Source organism: Cordyceps militaris (assembly GCF_000225605.1).
Source record: "Cordyceps militaris CM01 unplaced genomic scaffold CCM_S00001, whole genome shotgun sequence".
In the NCBI taxonomy this organism is placed as follows: Eukaryota; Fungi; Ascomycota; class Sordariomycetes; order Hypocreales; family Cordycipitaceae; genus Cordyceps; species Cordyceps militaris.
The window spans coordinates 4,827,424-4,846,235 of NW_006271969.1; the positions used below are offsets into that span (position 1 = coordinate 4,827,424).

The window sequence follows — 18,812 nt, forward strand, 5'->3', positions numbered from 1 at the left end:
CAGCTAAGTAAATTCACATTGGCTCGGAAAGCGCATCCCTCACGCGCGATGGTAGCGCAGTGTGGCATGCTGGCGCAACAGTGTACAACTCCACTCAGGCTCCGGAAGAAGGCGTCGCGTTTTGTTTTTGTCAGGAATAATGTCACTTTGATATATGTACCATACCCGGGATGTGTATTGAGGCTGTTGAGTGCCGTGGGACGCAACTTTAAAGACGACGTGTTTTTGTTCTCTGGATGTATGTAATAAAGAGCCACCACCACTCTAATTCTGTCCCAAGACAAAAGCTGCCTATCCCACTCTCTTCTTTCAGTCCAGCCTGCTACAGAAGAACCCGGTCTAAACAAGACGGCAGCTGTCCATGCAGCCAAAACCAGCCGCCACGCCGCCCTCTTCGCTCTTGTCACCCTTTGTGCGCAGCAGGTACCCCGCCTGCTCATTGTGATGAATCTCGTCCGTCTGCTGGTCCCACAAGCAGGTCCCGTAAATGCCGAGCTCGCAGATGACGCCACCCTTCTCCACACTGCCGTTACGCAAGATGAGGTTGGACACAGGCGGCGGCGTGATGAGCTCCATCAAGATATACGAGTTCCAGTGCGCCTCGGGGATCGACTTCAGGTAGGCCGGGATGGCGCCTCTGTAAATGTTGTTGCCGCCGCCCTCGCGCTGCGGCTTCAGCACGTACGCCTCGGCCAGCTGGGGGTCGAGCACCCTGCGGCGCGCCTCGAGGCCGGCGGGCGACGTGTCCATGGGGTAAATGTTGGTAAAGGTGCGCGCCAGCGCGGCGACCTGGTCGGCGGCGGCGTCCTTGACGAACCGGTGGAGGACCGACGGCGGCGCGGACGCGGGCTGCGGCGTGGCCAGCACCTGCTGGACCTTTTTCGTGCCCGCCAGCTGCGTCAGCACCGTCGGGCACTTGATGGCCGCCGAGCGCTCAATGTGGTAGCGCGCGTCCCACGCGTCCTGGTCCGGGAAGTCGCTGGGGTCGTACATGCCGCGCAGGTACGCGACGGCGACCTCGTACGTCTTGTCCGGGCACTGCGGCGGGTGGTACAGGAGCTGCCGCTTGGGCGTGTCGGCAATGGCCGTGTGCTTCTTGATGGCGGAGAAGGCGAGGCGGAAGACGGGCACGGCGGGCGCGACGTCGGCGAGACGGTATTCAATGTGGCGCTGGTCGAAAACGTTGCGCTCGCCGTCCTGCACCAGGAACAGAATGCAGTTAGGGTGGCCGAGCTCAGAGGCAGGGTATGCGTAGAATGCCGTTTCTAATCCAGCGGCCAGACCCGGGATGCTGTTGTTTGAGGGGAGCTCCATCGCGTCACTCGGAATGGCCTTCTCCAAGAGCGGGTACTCCCTCGTGGAAAGATATCTGCTCATGCATTAGTATAGTTGAAAAAGGCACCGTGGTAGGTATCTGGTGCGACTTACTTGTGTAGGCGGGATGTGTAGTATGAGAGTCCGCCGAATGAGGCGGCAATCGTATTGAATTCGACTTGCTTGACCTGAAATGTCGGCGAGTCCGCCGTAGTGTCCTGGTGAACCATGTAGTCGGAGCGGAATATACCCAGCGACAGTGACTTATCGAGTATGAGAATCTAGTTCACAACCAGCGAAGTTGAGGCTCACCTGTGTGTATCCCTCAGCCTTGACCTTTTGGTGCACAGCCCACAAGTTCTTGATGAACTCGTCTCCTTCAATGACTCTGGTACATGTTAGCTCACAGAGCTCCGGGGCAACCATGTACTCGACGTTGTTGTGCGTACTCTTTGACGGTGCCTTCGATAAACTCCTCGTTTCTGCTTACAGCGGCGTACAGCTCATTGTAGGTAGTCTGCACACCGAGAGCCTGGGCAAAGCACTGCCGGGGAAAGGGACTGGGGAACAGCGTCACCGGCGCATTGATGGCAGCGATGCCCTTGGGGTCGACTTCTGCCGGGATCACAGTCGGCGGCGGTCGAACCACCAAGCCATTGCCCGCGGACCAGTCTTTGATGGTGTTGACGAGGACCTCCGTCTCGGCCTCGGAGAGCGATGGCGGGTACGCCGCGCTGGTGATGCCGGCCATGACGCAACGTTCCGCTTTATGACCAGGTCGAGACCCGAATTTTGAAAAGACGCTCGAATGGGGAGAAGCTCGCTGGCTCGGCACAAATCTCGTCAAATGGGTTTCAAGGTCAAGCTACAGAGGGATGCACAAGGAGCTCCATCAGCTTCCGTTGTGGTGCTGCAGTAGCTTATTAATCGCCACAACTCGCTCACCTCCGCAATTAGTGGCGCCTTTATTCGCTTGCGACACTAGTTACTGGCTGGTTTACATCACCAACGTTTATGTAGATGTCTTTTGGCGGCACGGATGGGGATTCTTGAATGTGCGGGGAGAAATAGCATCTTTGCTCAAGTCGCAAAGTACAAATTAGAGTGAACCCCATCTTTGGCTACAAGGGTCATTTCGGTTCCGCCTATGTTCCCTTGGTCTGTCATTCGATCTAGATAGGTATGTACCATGCGGGCGCGTTAGTCAGAATTCGATCAGTGCGAATGTGGATTCTAACTATGCATTTAAAGAGTACAAAACATTATTAAAATATAGAGAGCGCTGATATCTCCCCTACTATAGTACTTATAGGGGTTATCAGCATTTTCTATCTGTAGCCTGGACCCTACTAAGCCGTGTAGATGGAATAAATATCTACCTAAACAAAATATGCACTTAGTAAAGTGTGTATACCCTCCTGCAAAACGTAAGGGCGTTTGATTAAAGTCAGCTCCCCTTCGGCCGTACCCCCTCAAAGGAGCCATTTCCAGAATAAATAAATGGACAGCTGCGAGGACCCCTGCCTCTGTTATACTTGCGCCGCTATTTCCACCCCTTGAGACCCAGCTGGCGCGTTGCAGCGCGTACATTGTCAACCGACCCACTCAATTTTTGCGACGACTTCAAGGTTAATTTGCTTCGCCTGATAATACGACATACATCTCTACGCGACGAATTTATGCTCGGACTGTTTTAAACGGGGGAACTGGACTATTTGCCTCGCCTGTGCCCTGTATATTACTGTGAGAAACGAAGAAGCCTACCGGACGTATCAGCAGGTTTGCCGCCTCGCGCAAACGCTCCAAGTCAACTGCACCTGACCTCTTCGCAGCTCATGCCAAACCTCTCCTAATCATCTCTCACAACATATGGCAAACACTCAAAGTCGCTGCATCTCACCTTGGCCGAGCAGCGTAAACCTCCCCTAATCGTCTCACCACTACCGTCCCGACTCCTGTTTTTGATCCTGGAAGTGCTTTGCAGTAATGAAGATAGCTTCACCTCTATCACGCCGCTAATGGTACGCTAATTCTACTCCTCCATAACCCCTGCGACGACAAGCAGCTTTACATCTACTTTGTCGAAAATTCGCCGTCCCTATTTTCTCTAACAAGGCCACAGCAAGGAAACGGGGGCACTCAACTGCTGCTTGCCCGGCCAAGAAGATCACCATGTTCCAGCCAACGTCGGAAGATCCGTTCCTTTGGGACATTGACAGGGTCTGCAAAGAGCTTTGCTCGAAAGACGCCGAGTGGGCTAATGATACCTCGGTCCTTGAGTCGCTCTTACGGGAGAACTTGATCGACGGAGAGACGCTGCTCACATACGAGCTCACCTTTTCAAGAAAGGAGCTCGTAGAATGCCTCGGCATTACGGCGGCTCGGCACCGGGCTAAGTTCATCAGGAAGATTCTGAATCTTCAGGCGCGAAGCCCGAGCTTTCGCCAGGCGAAAACGGAAATTGAAAATGAGGAAGTGCAAAACATCTCGCTCTCCGTTGAACCGTCGAATGCCCACGCCACATCGCCGCTGCACAGTACGCCGAAAATTTCCCCGTATATTGCTAAGCAACAACCTGCGGCCGTTCAAGAACCAGCAAAGTCAGACGATCCTCCGCTAAAACGCCGCCGACTAATCCCTACATTTGTTGCGGATCTACAACAGGGTGATACTGTACCGCGCATGCCCGGTTTCGAAGAACCTGAGTCGAGAAAGCTTCCGAAGACACAAATCCCTAGAGCCGCTTCTTCTGAAGACTTGTCCACCGCCTACCTAGGAAACAAAGCTGTGGCAGAGGAGTGCGTCATTCCTCAGGTGCACTCAGATTCCGATAGCGATTCTGATGGTTTTTCCTCAATAAAAGTGACGTCACAACCACGAGGCAAGACGAAGGCGATATACTCCCTCCTCAAAAAGCATCTTCTTAAAAACAACAGAAAAGTCGCGAGAATTCAGTCTGGAGTCAAAACCGTTGCGTCCTCCGATGAAGGCCGAGAAGTTGTCGACTTGGACGACCTGGCTTCCTTGGATGAGGATACTCTTCGCGAGATAGCGGATGAAGAGGAGGAAAATAAGCAAGCCAACTCTTCTTTGCTAAGCTCTGAGACAGTCGAAGAGATTATCAACGACGAAATCTCCAAAATCCAAACTCGGTGGGAGGAAAAGAAACTTCCCAAGCATCAAAAGAAGGCCTATCGCTCCTGGACTCACGCCAGAAAGCACGGTCTGCTGCGCTCACAGACTCTTGAAGCGCAGCAGCAGGCAAGACATTATCGCAATCGTCTAAGTAGGTTAACTGGTGATTTGCGAGTGCTGCCGTGGAAGGCGCATGAGGAACTGCGCTTCCAAACGCACATTGTCGAGCAAACGGTGTTCGATAAGCTGCGCCAGGAGTGGCTCGCCAAGCTGTTCTCGTTGCGGAGTGCACCGCCAAAACCTCCACCATCACAGCAACAAAAGCTTTCTCACCCTCCCAAAAAATTCATCCACAACGACGAGCTTTCATCGAGCTCCGAAGAAGAGCCTTTGGAGAACTTTATCGAGGAAGACGACTTGGATTCTGCACGTGCCAACTCCACATCACCGCGCGGTGCTCTCTCGCCTCGCCAGCTTCCACCTGCAAACTCCATCCAGAATCAGCCACACAGCCCTGCTTCTTCCTTAAGCATACCTGCAGCTAGTCAAGCTGATTCTTTTATTGACTTGACGGTGGCTTCCGACGTTGAAATGGAAGGCACCGAAGAGAAATTAGTGCCTCGCACATTCGATCCATTTACCCAAGACAGTTTAGCAGAAATTGGCAGCACTCCTCCCAAAGTCTGGGCCCAGCAGAAGGACCGCTTCCGTCTTGTCATCTCTATTCTCTGGAAACTCAATTTCGAGAGACGCGAAGCAGTCCTCAAGTCCCTTGCTGGATCCACCGTTTCGAAGATCTGGTCGGATCTAGTCGGTGAAGCTGACGGCAGGTTCAAAGCTGACGACCCACCTGTTATAGATTCATTCTTTGACTTGACGCTCATTTATTTGAGCTTCCTAAAGTGCAGATACTACAAGGAGCAGAAGCTCGAAAAGATGAGTCAAAAGGATATCGACAAGCTGGAAGACTCGTCGGAATCATTCCCCCCATTCTGCGGGTTTATTGCCAGTATTAAGGATCTCTTCCCCCAGAAAAATCAAATTGCACGTCTGGACGACTACGATGATGATGATGAGCTCGTTGAATTGGACGGACTGCCTGGCGATGCCGCGGCCGGAGCCAAGAAGACCAAAAAGAAGGAAATCATCCTCGACAAAAGTGGTGTTGAGCTCCGTGAGCGCGCAGTACGAGACATGAGAGAACAGGAACGGCGTCGAAATGAGCTACGCGCTGCCATGCGAGATAATAACACCTACGACGCCTCCTCCGCCGAATCGCCCCGGTTTATCATCAATGAATCCAAAAGGGAGGACCAAGGTTTCATCTATGTTCACCGCGAGATCTCTCTTCGCATCAAAGATCATCAAATCGAGGGTGTTCGATTCCTATGGAACCACATCGTACGCGAACAAAGTGAGCGTCAAGGCTGCCTCTTGGCCCACACCATGGGCTTAGGCAAGACAATGCAGACAATTACATTTCTAGTCGCGCTGCGACAGTCTGCGCTTTCCGACGACCCCACAATACGTGATCAAATACCTCAGGACTTGCGCGATTGGAAAGTCTTGGTCCTTTGCCCTTCGGGTCTCGTGGAAAACTGGAAAGATGAATTTCTCATCTGGGCCCCTCAACACCTGATGAAGAACATCACCACCATTGAGGCATATCAGAGCAGTCCTCAGAGAATCGACAATGCCAAGTACTGGGCCTCTGAGGGGGGCGTATTAATCACCGGGTACAACATGTTCAAGTCTGGATTCAGGAAGGGCCTTGATGACGACCAAACAATTGACCGAATTCTTGTCGAAAATGCAACGGTTGTCATAGCGGATGAGGCTCACACTCTGAAAAACCCAAGAGCCAAGGTTACGCAAGTCGCCTCGGAGCTGAAGACCAGCACCCGGATTGCCTTGACCGGCTCACCACTAGCCAACAATGTTGAGGAGTATTACGCGATGATAAATTGGGTTGCTCCAAACTTCTTGGGTCCACTGCAAGAGTTCCGCGACATGTACGCCGCGCCAATTCACCAGGGCCTTTATCATGACTCTACCACCGCCGAAAAGAGACGGGCCATCAAGCTGCTCCAGGTCCTCAAGACAACTGCGGCACCCAAAGTTCACCGCGCGACGATCAAATCGTGCCTCAAGGACGAACTTCCGCCCAAGGAAGAATTCGTCATTTCAGTTCCGCCGACTCAAATGCAGCGTCAGTTGTATGACCTTTACATGCAAGCTGCCCACTACAGTGGCGACAAGCTCGACCAAGCCAGCTTGTTTGGCGTTTTGAACCATCTAGCACTGATCTGCGCCCATCCGGCGGCATATCGGAGGACAGTCATTGATCTCAGGACGAAGGCGGGCTTCGGGAAAGCTGTCGCGAAATTCCCCATGGAAACAATACCCCAGATCATGAAAATTACCAATGACATGGACTTGAATCGCACCGAGTTTTCAAACAAGGTTGAGCTCCTGAATAAAATTCTGAACCAATCGAGCCGGCTTGGCGACAAGGTCTTGGTGTTCAGTCAGTCGATTCCGACATTGAACTACCTAGATAAACTTTTCCAACACCAAGGTCGACGTTTCTGTCGACTCGATGGCTCGACCCTGGTTGCGAAGCGACAAGACATGGTAAAGCGTTTCAACACGGGTTCAGATGAGGTATATCTCATCTCGACCAACGCTGGCGGCGTTGGTCTCAACATCTACGGTGCGAACCGGGTCGTCATATTCGACTTCAAATGGAACCCTGTTCAAGACCAACAAGCCATTGGCCGTGCCTACCGCATTGGTCAGACGAAGCCAGTGTTTGTTTACCGCTTCGTGGTCGCTGGCTCGTTCGAAGACGATCTTCAGAATAAAGCAGTCTTCAAAATGCAGCTAGCATCTCGAGTCGTGGACCAAAAGAACGTTGTCAGCTGGTCCAAGCGACTTGCAAATTTGTTGCACCCGATCAAAGATGTCGACGCCACCGAGGCCCGATTCGCGTTCAAGGGAAAGGATATCGTCCTTGACCACATATTGGATCATGACAACAGCAGAGCCATCCTCTCCATCATGTCGTCTGACACGTTTGAGGAAGAAGACCAGACGGCAGCACTGACAGAAGAGGAGCGGCAGGAAGCTGCGAGCATGGTTGAGCGACACCACTTGCGCATGATGGACCCAGAAAAGTATAACCAGGTGATGCAAGCAGAGAGGGTAGCGAGCAACCAGAGACCCGTTTCGCACATTGCCTCGGGTAAACCGAACAAGGACTGGTTTCCCGGGCGACCTGACCATACTTCTGAAACGCCAACGCTTTATAGTCACATTGCGCCTCAGGACTCAGTGCCCACGGCACCAGTACCGACGCCTTCATCCGGACCAATGCCTATCCTAGGAGCTAACACTTACTACGGCAACAGCGGCGGCTCTGGAGCGGTTCCGACTTACCCACCTGCGTTGGGCAACAACGGGCTTGCAAACCACGGCAATGGCGGTGGTACTGCAGCGGTTCCAACCTACTCACCTGTTTTGGGCAGCAACGGGTTCGGCTCGCCTGCATACCATGGAAATAGCGGCGGCTTTCCAGTGGTTCCGACTTACTCAAATCGCAGCAACGGGTCATCGGCGTTCAGCGAGGGGTCACGGCGAGAGGCACAACTGAAGTTTCAGCGACAGCTGACGATGTCTCTACATTCGGCCCAGGTACAATTTCCGAACTGCCGGTTTGACGCAGAGAAGAAGGCGTTGTCCATTACAACTGAGATTGAGCTTGAACGAACAAAGCTGAACAAAGGGCTTCCAGCGGATGAGCTACGCTGGAATATGCTCACTGGCAAACTTGCGAGCAAGAAAGTGCTTCTGGCAATATCATCAGGCCACCTCCCAGGGAAATACCTCGGCACCGCGTCAGACGAGGCGATGCAGAGCCGCTTTCAAAAGCTAGAGGAGCTCTCAACCGACTATTTCTTGGAGATGATTCAAGCAGGGGGCAGACCAAAGGACCCGGAGGTACGACAAGCGGAGCAAGAACACATGCATGACCAACGTGAAGAAGAAGAAAGCAAAGACTGACGTGCATTGCGAGCAAAGAACCTATCGAACATTATGCGATCGCCGAGCCGGTGGGTTGATAGTAGCATTAACAAAACGCAGGCAATGGAGGACGCGGCTGTAATGCGACGGGCATCGGCAATACGGAACGGCGAACGGAACGGCGAACGGAACGGCGAACGAACGGAAGCGCGAAATTATATGCGGCCTGATATACGGCCGCAGGGAGGGCCTGACCTTCCATCATGGGCGAGCAAAGTTTTGGGTGGCACAACTGGCCAGGGGCGGCTGGGAGAGAGTTTGCTGAGCAGACGATGACAACGAGCAAGTGGGATGGGTGGAATGGGTGGAATGGATGGAATGGATGGGATTGGCGGAACGAATGGAAATGGTATGCTTATTTGTGATGGGAGTCTGGAATAGTGAAATGATCCGGGAGGACGAATCTTGGATGAGATTGGCGAGCATGGCGCATGGCTAGGAAATGAATTGGCGTTGGGCAAACTTCTGATTGACGATTGGCAGAGAAAGCATTTGCATACTCAGGATACCTAGCTTATTTAGCATTGGCAGTCAATGGCGAATTTGTTTCATTGAAAGAAGGTGTGGCTAGGTATTCTGACTGGCCAATGAGATGGGAGAGATTTGATATTTCCCCAGACGGCCGGTCAGTAGTGCGATGCGACCGAGGTGATGGGTGGACTGATGATGCATAATATTGATGGACTGCCGCTTTGAGTGGACATTTGCCATAACTACATGTTTCTGTTTTCTGTTGACTCGTGGCTGTCAAGATGCACAGCCGAGTTGAATAGTACGATGAGTGGACCACTCACGTTGCAGGCCGAGTCCGGAGCGGTGCCGCCGAAGATGACGCCGAACAGCGAACGAGCGCCGGGGACCCGCGTTTCAGGGCATCAGGGCATCAGGGCAAGTGGTTCTACTTAGGGCGCGCAGAGCGCAAACGGAGACGAGAGTCCGCAACACGCCATGTCGGATGGCGGACGGGCGCGCAGGGACTCGGGATAGAAAAAAATTGGTCTCTTCTTCTTTTTCTTTCTTTTCCTGTGCAGCAGCAGGCGGTGCGGTCTCAGAGAGAGGAGGGGAAGCAAATAAAAGGCAGGGTAAAAAAGCAGCAACTGGGGTCCAGCCAGCCAGTCAGAGGGCTCGGAATTCGGAACATGCAGCACAGAGGTACATGAATTTATTAATTAGCACTTTAGTGAATTTTATTAGCACGTTAGCACCGGCCCAGCCAGGTTCCGCCGCACTGGAAAGGGCGCTAGGATGAAGCAGGCCGCTGGCACCACATTCATACTCCGTTTGCCGTTTTGCCTTCTTCTTCCACCGATTTCTCTCTTTTCCATCTCCCTCGAGACAAACATCTTCTTCTTCCCTTGTCCCCTTGTTATCTTGTTCTTTCCCGTCACCCGCCTCATTCTCCTAGAGCACGGCGTGTGATTCTGTTCTAGCACAATATACTGCCATTGGTTGATGAATAAAAAAAAATTGCCCCCCCGCACACACATACGCTACGCCCTCGCACTGAGACGAACTTGTTGACCAGTGCCACCCACTCCCCTCGCCATTTCGAAAGCTTGCCGCCGAACTTTCTTTTCTTCTTCTTCTTCGTCGTCGAAACCGAAACCAAAGCTCGTCGCTACTATGGATCACGTCCTTCGTCAGTCCAAGGCCATGTGCCCCTTCCTCAAGACCGCCTCCCCCGCAACCCTCCGCGCCATGTCGACCATGGCCCGCCCCCAGCCGTCATCGCCCTGCGGCGGCACCATGTCCAAGCTGCAGGTCTACGCCCATCGCTGCCCTGTCATGGGCAAGGCCCTCGCCGTGCAGTCCTCCAAGCACGCCGGCCTCTCCGGCCTCCGCGCCTATTCCGTCCACGCCAAACCCGGCCGCGCGAGCATCCACACCAGCCGCAACCAGGAAGCCCGCGCCGTGGAGACGCCGTTCCTCAACGGCCGTGACAATGGTATGAAGACCTCGTCCCCTCGATAACATGCTCTCACTATGTCAATTGCACGACTTGGACGCTAACACGGTTTAAAAAAAAAAGCGCCCATGCCGCCGAAGATGCCGGCCCACCGCAAGGAAGCCACCGTCGCCGCCGCCGCCGCTGCCTACCCGAACCACGCTACCAAGTTCGACTATGGTGGATTCTACACCACCGAGCTGGACAAGAAGCACAAGGATAAGTCGTATCGCTACTTCAACAACATCAATCGCCTTGCCAAGGAATTTCCCCGCGCGCACATGGCCAACAAGGAGGAAAAGGTCACCGTCTGGTGCGCCAATGACTATCTCGGCATGGGCCGCAACAAGGTCGTCCTGGACAAGATGCACGAGACTCTCGACGAGTACGGCGCCGGAGCCGGCGGCACGCGCAACATCTCGGGCCACAACAGGCATGCTGTCGAGCTCGAAGCCACCCTGGCTAAGCTGCACGCCCAAGAGTCTGCGCTCGTCTTCTCTTCTTGCTACGTCGCAAACGACGCTACCCTGGCCACTCTCGGCAGCAAGCTCCCGGATTGCGTCATCTTGTCCGACAGCCTGAACCACGCCTCCATGATCCAGGGCATCCGGCATTCCGGTACCAAGAAGATTGTGTTCAAGCACAATGACGTTGCCGATCTCGAGGCCAAGCTTGCGTCGCTCCCGCTTCACGTGCCCAAGATCATTGCTTTTGAGTCTGTCTATAGCATGTGCGGCTCCATCGGTCCTATCGAGGCTATCTGCGATCTGGCCGACAAGTACGGTGCCATTACCTTCCTCGACGAGGTTCACGCCGTCGGCATGTACGGTCCGAACGGTGCTGGTGTCGCCGAGCACCTCGACTGGGAAGCGCACAAGGAGGGCATGCCCCGCGGCACCATTATGAATCGCATCGACATCATCACTGGGACTCTAGGCAAGGCGTATGGCTGCGTTGGCGGATACATTGCCGGCAGCGCGAAGCTTGTCGACATGATTCGCTCTCTGGCTCCCGGTTTCATCTTTACGACCTCTCTGCCTCCGGCGACCATGGCTGGTGCCAAGGCGTCGATTGAGTACCAGATGGAATACGACGGTGATCGCAGACTGCAGCAGCTTCATACCCGCGCCGTCAAGGAGGAGATGAACTCACGTGACATTCCCGTGATGCCGAATCCGTCTCATATTATTCCCATCCTGGTTGGCAGCGCCGAGTTAGCCAAGACTGCCTCGGATATGCTTCTCAAGGATTATAAGATTTATGTGCAATCCATCAACTATCCGACTGTTCCGGTGGGACAGGAGCGCCTCCGTATCACGCCCACGCCTGGACACACCAAGGAGTACCGCGACGAGCTGGTGGCTGCTGTGGATGAGATTTGGACCCGACTTGGAATCAAGAGAACCTCGGAGTGGGCTGCCCAAGGTGGCTTCATTGGCGTTGGTGAGGAGGGAGTTGCTGAGAAGGCCCTCTGGACCGACAAGCAGCTTGGGATCGAGCAAGCTAGAAAGGAGATGATGGCCACTGGACAGGTCAAGAACGGCGCAAGCTTCACTGAAGCGCTCCTTGAGCGCGAGTCGGCCGGTGCCCGGGCTGCTGGCGTGGCGGTCGCCTAGAGGCAGTACTTGTGCATACTCTAACTACCATGATCAGCGAAGCGGTCTAACCTCATTTCCTTCTACTTGGATGTGCGCCGGGTTTCTCGGCAACACATCTGCTCACTTTTTTAAACGATTTTACATTTTTTAGCCGTTGGGGCTTGCATGAGCCTAACGATGAAATAAACATGTGATGCACTGAACGCGTCCCCGATTCAAGACTAAAGTTTGATACTGCCTGGCAAGGCCCTCGCCAAGTGACGTGACATGCACACGGACGCGAGCCTGTGTACGTATGTACTTTGTTGATGATGTTTGGTCCTTTTGGCATATCCTCGGCATTGACGGAGCCAATTGGGTCACTGTTGTAGACATAGGTGGCAAGCTTGCGGAGTAGTATGTCTCTCTTCGTAAGTGCGGGCTGAGGAACGGGCTGCGTTAGCTCTCGGCCTACGGCTACGCCATGCGTAACCGAGTCTGGGGAAAAGACTGGGCTGTGGATGGCAGCATGCAGGTATGTACCATTTTTGCAGCCGTAGCCAGTGATGCAGGGTGAACAGCAATCTCTGACTTTGTACAGGTTTCTGCCTTGAAAGTCAGGCAGCACTCTTGCTGAAGCATGAAGCATTCCAGAGCGACTAGGTGGCGTTGGAACATGTGGCTATGTGGCTTTGACCTGGGCCGGTTTCTAGAAGCGCAAGCATGCAGCCAAGGCCGGTTATAAACTGGGGTGAGCAAGACAGGCGATGGGAGGGGACTTTGGAAGGGTTGAAGGGCACAGTGAGCTGACGCAAGAGACGGGTGACATTCGGCCGTGAGGCCATTAGCCGAATGATTGATTAGTCTAACTAACGTCAAACACAGGGTGACCGCACACAACCCCCTAACAACCGCATAGCTAAGAAGGGTATAGTAGAAAAATTAGTATATATTAGTATATATTAATATATATAAAGCTAAACTAGATCTAGAACTCTATCTCTATAGATTATAAATCCCCTACCTCTTACTTAAAATATAATTAGTTATCCTTATTTTTACTTATATTATACTTTAACTTTTATACTTTAAACCTATTATTAAATTTAGTTAATTATATATTAAAAAGCCTTAAAGGTAGGTTAAAAGTTATTATTAAAAAAGGCTTAGTTTTAATAATATTTATTATTTTAATAAATTTTTAATTAAAGTTAATATAGATTTACTTTTATTTAATTAGCTAATATACTTTAAAATTATTATATAAATACTTTACTTTTTCTTTTAAGTTAATTATCTTTTTTTAAAGTTATATTATATACTTTTTAAGTTTTTAAAAAAAGCTAGTTAAAGTAAGTCTTTATTTATATATATATATTACTTATTAAAAGTCTTTATATAATTTTAAGGTTTTAATAAGAATATTAATACTTTTTTAATTATTAAATAATATAATTAACTTATTATAAAATATATATAGGTTAAATATAAGTATATAAAAAAAAGGTATTAATATATTAATTAGTTAAATTCTTATTCTTTATTATTTATTTTATATATTTTTTAAAGTAAATATATTAATATATATAATTATATATATCTTAATAAATAATACCTTTTAATTAGCTAGTTTTATACTTTAAGCTAAGTTTAAATAAATAAAATAGTATTTTTATTTAAAAAGTATAAATAACTCTATATTAAGTAGCTATAAAATATATAATATATAGGTAAATAAATATAATAATATAATATTTAATTAAAAGGCTAACTATATAAAATAAAGCTAATAATAGCTATTATAACTATTTAAAATTAATAATTACTTTTATAAAGGGTTAATAAGTTATATAAATAGGTTAAAATACTTTATAAGTTAATTAATTATAATAGAATTATTAATTTACCCTTTTAAAGTTATTTTATAAGACTAATTAAAGTTAAAGTCTAGTTTTTTTTTAAATTAGTATTATTAAATATCTAATTAGCCTTTAAATAGAATAACTAAATTAATTAACCCCCTAGCTATAAAAATATACTTTAAAATTATAATCTAATTACTTAGCTTAAGTTATATAACTAAGGTTAACTTTTAACTAACCTAACTAAAGACTAACCTATTTAGACCTAGTCTTTTATATAAACCTATCTTATTTATATTTTAAATTATTAAATTAAATATATTATTATAATCTAGATATTATAATTAGTTAAAAAAAATAAAGATCTTTATAAAGGTTATATTAATAGCCTAATTTAATTTAATTAACTAAACCTAAGTTATTACTATTTTAAAGTAATATTAAAGAAAGTAGGTTAGCTAATATTTATTAAGAAAGTACTAATAGCCTAATTTAATATAATACTATATAATAAGTATCCTAATTTACTTATAAAATAAAACTAAACTAATTTTAGTTTAATATATAATATAATTAGCTAGATAAGTTTTTTAAAAAAGGGGAATTACTTATTATTTTTATATAGCCTATTTATAAAAGTCTATATCTTATTTATAACTATATAAAGTTAATTTAAAAACCTTATATATAGTAAAAGCCTTAACTAATAAAAAGCTATTTTTAAATAAATAAAGGTTTTTATTAATATCTAATTTATTATAAAAAGATATTAAAAGTAAAAAAAATAATATATATATATATAAAAAAGCTATTATATATAAAAAGTATTTTTTAAAAAAAAAGAATAAATATTCTAATTATTAATATAATATAAGCTATTTATATCTACCTAGACCTATATTTAGTATAAGATAATATCTATTTACTAGGGTATAACCCTAATTAGTCTAGCCTAATTAGGTAATGATAAGTGGGCCCTAGCTGTGCGGTTGTTAGGGGGTTGTGTGCGGTCACCCCGTGTTCGACGTTAGCGGCAGGCAAAGTCTAACTAACGATGGACAGAGAGCCTCAGCGACCCCGGAAAAAGCGACGCTGCCCCCAGACACCTCTGGGAGGCACGGATACACGGGCTAATTTAGTCGTCCGTGCCGAGGAACTGCCCTACCAATAGGCTCCCATCGCCTGGGCATGATCAAGTGTCTACTATGCAAAGGGCGAGAAGGGCCAGAAATAGGGTCATTTTTAGTACCAGGCGTACGCGGTTCCCGGCTGGTTGTTTATGAATTGACAACAAGGAGAAAAAGGACACTTGCCCCTGAAACCTTGGCCAGCACTAACAGACACAATCGAGAACACACATCCAACGGCCTCCTATCTTTGTCGGCTACTTGCGTCTTCTTCTCTACACGATAGCGCCGCCACGTTTGAATGAACAAGCCCTTTTACCAGTCTCCAACAACTACGAATTACAACTAGCTCCGATCTGGGGAAAGGCGGGTTTCGGTCCCAGCAGCCCGGCGTGCCGTCAACGTCTACAGTTTTGTTAGGGAAAATCATCCGCGCAACGCTGGACGCTCTTGGCTGCTACATGGAACTTTAAAAAAAAGAGGAAAAGAAAAGAAAAACAGCCAAATCCGCGTGGAGAAAGACCCCCAGTCGCTAGTTACGGGGAACTTGGGCTACGCTATCCTGGCAATACATCGCGCTCCTTCAGCCGTCCACGGACAGGTGGGCTTTTACACATACACACACCGTTTTGCCTGACTTTGTTTCCCTGCTCTTCTCTCTTGGTCTATCGTCTCTATTTTCGCATTTCCGCTCGACGCTTGACGCGAGTTCGTTCTCTACTCTCCCACTCCTCCGGCATTGCCTTGGTTGTCACTCGTCGAGGGCGCCGGTGAACTCTCTACCTTACTAAAAAATCGGCTCTTGGTCCCCAGACAAATGTCGCCTGGTCTCGGCCGATAATCCCCATACATATCATCCATCACCTACATAGAGTGCCGCGGCAGCTCACCCAACCCACGACATCGACTCGACACTGAACCGTCCCGGGGCCAAGGCAAGCAAGCAAGCAAGCAAGCAATGCAGGCCGCGCAAAAGGGCCCCAAGGCCTGCACAACATGCGCAAAAGCAAAAGCGCGATGCATTCCCGGCAATACAGACGCCGACAAGTGCGAGAGGTGAGCATTCTCTTGTTCTTTTCTTTTTTTTGTTGAGTCGCTTTGTTGGCCATCACATGTCAAAAAAATGCCGTGGTGGGTTTGACCCCGCCGGCGATGAGCGAGGGCATGAGATGAGTGAAACAAAGGTCATCAACATGAAGCAGTATACTGATACGAATCCCGACATGTTGTAGATGTCAAAGATTGGGTAAAGAATGCTTCTCCCGCCCGCCCGCGCCGCCGCGCATCAAAAAGCGGCCCAAGCGATCCCGGGTCGCGGAGCTGGAGAAGAGACTGAATGAGCTGTCCTCGCAGGTCGGACAGGGCCACGCGCGACTCCCTACGCCTGAAGATGCGGCCGCGTCGGAGCGGGCTACGTCGAGCGCCCGGACGGCGCGCAGCGGCGACATCAAGAGCGATCTAGTCGAGATTGTCAACCTGCAGCACTGGTTCCCCAACACGGCCAGCTCGTCCGGCGACAAGGACAAGTCGGCGTCGCCGCCGGCCGCGCCGCGCGCCGGCTGGGAGGCCGAGGCCTTTCAGCACATGGACTCGATCTGGCCGCTGCCCGAGGACGCGGCGACGCTGCTCACCGAGTACCATGCGCTGTGGGCCGAGACGTTCCCCTTCATCGTGGTCCCGCGCGACATGACATCCGAGGACCTGCGCGACAAGCGGCCGTTTCTGTGGAAGGGCATCATGCTGACGGCATCCTTTTTCGACGCCGCCCGCCAGACGGGCCTCGGCGGCGAGATGCTCTCCGACATGGCCCGCGCCGCCGTCGTCGAGGGTGTCAAGACGCTCGACCTGCTCCAGGGCATGCAGCTGCTCATCGCCTGGTATCAGTACGCCGTCAAGGGCCACCAGCTGACCAGCCTGCTCTTCCTCGCCCGCTCCATGTGCGTCAACCTGAGCTCGCCCAGCTGCGACCCGCTGCCGAGCGACGCCCGCTACTCCCAGCTGGATCCTCTGCGCGCCTACGCCGCCACATATTATATCAATACAATGTACGTCTGGTTCGCGAACAGCTTCCCTTCTGATAGAGGTCGCGGGACACTGCTAACATGGCGCTTTTGGCAGCGTCTTTGCGACGAATAAAAAGAATGATGTGTTTATGAATATATCTCACGTCGATCTCTGTCTCAAGACGCTAGAGGGTGCCGCCGAATACCCATCCGATGTATTCCTCATCAAACTCGTCAAATCGCAGCAGATTGCTCAAACCATCGCCCTCAACATGTCGTTTAACCCCAGGCAGCCGATGCCACTCCCCATCCCGGTCATGGTGCAGACATTCCAACAAACAATCAAAAACTTTCGAGATACATTACCCAAGCATTTGGAGGATGACCGTACGTCAACGTTTCACAATCATCTAATACAGTTCTCACTCACTAACCACTAAAAACAGCGTCACTATGCGGCCATCTCCTCATCTCCGAGATCCTCCTCACCGACATTGCCCTGTCGGACCAGCACTGCGGCCCCGCCAGCATGCCGGTCGAGACGCGTCTCGAGATGCTGTGGTCGTGCATCCGCGCGCTGCGCGCCTTTTTCCGCAACCGGTTCCTGCACCGCGACATTGACAAGCCGCGCTACGTCAACCTGACCACTTCGGACATTGCCTACAGCCTCATCACCAGCATCAAGCTGATGATGCTGCGCCTGCCCGGCTGGGACCCCAAGCACGTTGCCTCGGAGCTGACCATCACCCATATGCTTCACTGGCAGATCAACGACCTCGCCCTCATCATCGAGAAGCGCCGTGGCGAGCCCGCGACTGCCGGCCCAGGCGGTGGTCCCGGCAAGGTCGCGCCCATTGCCGAGGACCCCTGGGAGCGCCTCCTCCGCCTGCTCTTCAACGCGCGGGAGCTGGTCAATCTCCAGTGCCACTCGGGCGACATGAGCGCGGCGGCCGCGGCGGCCGCGGCCATGCCGGGTATTCCGGGCCCACCGGGATCCTCGCAGACCCTGCTAGGAGAGCTCGACGAGTCCGTATGGTTTGACATTGTCAACGAGACGGCCTGGAACATGAATGACGAAATCATGTCTGGGTAGAAGAAAAGGGCACACGGCGGGTTGATGGGATGACTATATTCGGCATACACTACTGGCGAGTGATATAATTTTAGCGACTGCAAGGCATTTGTTGTTGGCCCTCTCATGAGCCATTGGGATTCGGCGTATTCAAGTTGTTGGTGTGGCGACACCACGTTGTAGTTGGGAATTTATCTCGTCTCTTTTTTTTTTTAACGAGGCAGCTATCTTTGTCTGCTTTTTAACGAGGCAGCTACTTTGTCTGTTTTTTAACGAGGCAGCTATCTTTGTCTGTGCTAGCAGGAGCTACCACGTTGAGAATCTTGCTTGAAATGATGGGTATTATGGAGTTTCTGTATCTGTACATTATCTAGCTATCCAGTCCACTACTCATGACCCCTCTCCGGAGCTCAACAGACATTTCTCCATTTCCCATCCCCATCATGCCTCGTCGTCTTGTTCCACCAGCACGCCCTGCACCCTCGCGCGCACCAGCCAGCGCAGGTCGCCCTCGGCCGTGGCCCTGGTGATGGCGTGGAGCTCGTCGAGGAACGCGGGCACAAACGTGCCGGGCCCGCGCACGTCGTCCCTGTCGACGGCGTACTGCGCGGCGATGCCGAAGACGGCGGCGGCGGCCACGGCGGCGAGCAGCGCGTCGGCGGGCCACGCGGCGACCATGGCGCTGACGACGGTG

At 50.5% G+C, this 18,812-nt stretch overlaps 6 protein-coding genes across 6 annotated transcripts in view; 3 read left to right on the top strand and 3 right to left on the bottom strand.

Annotated features, from left to right (window-relative positions):
• Positions 1 to 339: 339 nt before the first annotated feature.
• Positions 340 to 2,065, bottom strand: CCM_01501 (glutathione synthetase large chain; the record flags this gene model as incomplete). The annotated part of the gene is given in 5 exon segments (XM_006666657.1): positions 340 to 637; positions 686 to 1,369; positions 1,429 to 1,532; positions 1,627 to 1,702; positions 1,722 to 2,065. 5 exon segments carry the CDS (start codon positions 2,063 to 2,065, stop codon positions 340 to 342), a joined length of 1,506 nt encoding a protein of 501 aa, XP_006666720.1.
• A 1,421-nt stretch (positions 2,066 to 3,486) lies between these two features.
• CCM_01502 (SNF2 family helicase/ATPase, putative) lies at positions 3,487 to 8,511 on the top strand (the record flags this gene model as incomplete). Its single annotated transcript, XM_006666658.1, has 1 exon — positions 3,487 to 8,511. The coding sequence occupies one exon, from the start codon at positions 3,487 to 3,489 to the stop codon at positions 8,509 to 8,511; it is 5,025 nt and encodes a 1,674-aa protein (XP_006666721.1).
• Positions 8,512 to 8,733: 222 nt separating this feature from the next.
• CCM_01503 (uncharacterized protein) lies at positions 8,734 to 8,958 on the bottom strand (the record flags this gene model as incomplete). The annotated part of the gene is made up of 1 exon (XM_006666659.1): positions 8,734 to 8,958. One exon carries the CDS (start codon positions 8,956 to 8,958, stop codon positions 8,734 to 8,736), a length of 225 nt encoding a protein of 74 aa, XP_006666722.1.
• Positions 8,959 to 10,578: 1,620 nt separating this feature from the next.
• CCM_01504 (5-aminolevulinate synthase) lies at positions 10,579 to 12,093 on the top strand (the record flags this gene model as incomplete). Its single annotated transcript, XM_006666660.1, has 1 exon — positions 10,579 to 12,093. The coding sequence occupies one exon, from the start codon at positions 10,579 to 10,581 to the stop codon at positions 12,091 to 12,093; it is 1,515 nt and encodes a 504-aa protein (XP_006666723.1).
• A 3,908-nt stretch (positions 12,094 to 16,001) lies between these two features.
• On the top strand, positions 16,002 to 18,139 carry CCM_01505 (uncharacterized protein; the record flags this gene model as incomplete). Its single annotated transcript, XM_006666661.1, has 4 exons — positions 16,002 to 16,099; positions 16,276 to 17,088; positions 17,162 to 17,433; positions 17,493 to 18,139. The coding sequence occupies 4 exons, from the start codon at positions 16,002 to 16,004 to the stop codon at positions 18,137 to 18,139; spliced, it is 1,830 nt and encodes a 609-aa protein (XP_006666724.1).
• Positions 18,140 to 18,559: 420 nt separating this feature from the next.
• Positions 18,560 to 18,812, bottom strand: part of CCM_01506 (thiamine-phosphate pyrophosphorylase) — a gene marked incomplete at both ends in the record, with an annotated part of 1,822 nt that continues 1,569 nt past the window's right edge. Inside the window, one exon of the mRNA XM_006666662.1 lies at positions 18,560 to 18,800. Coding sequence (XP_006666725.1) covers positions 18,560 to 18,800 — 241 coding nt within the window. The remainder of the gene's footprint in view (positions 18,801 to 18,812) is intronic.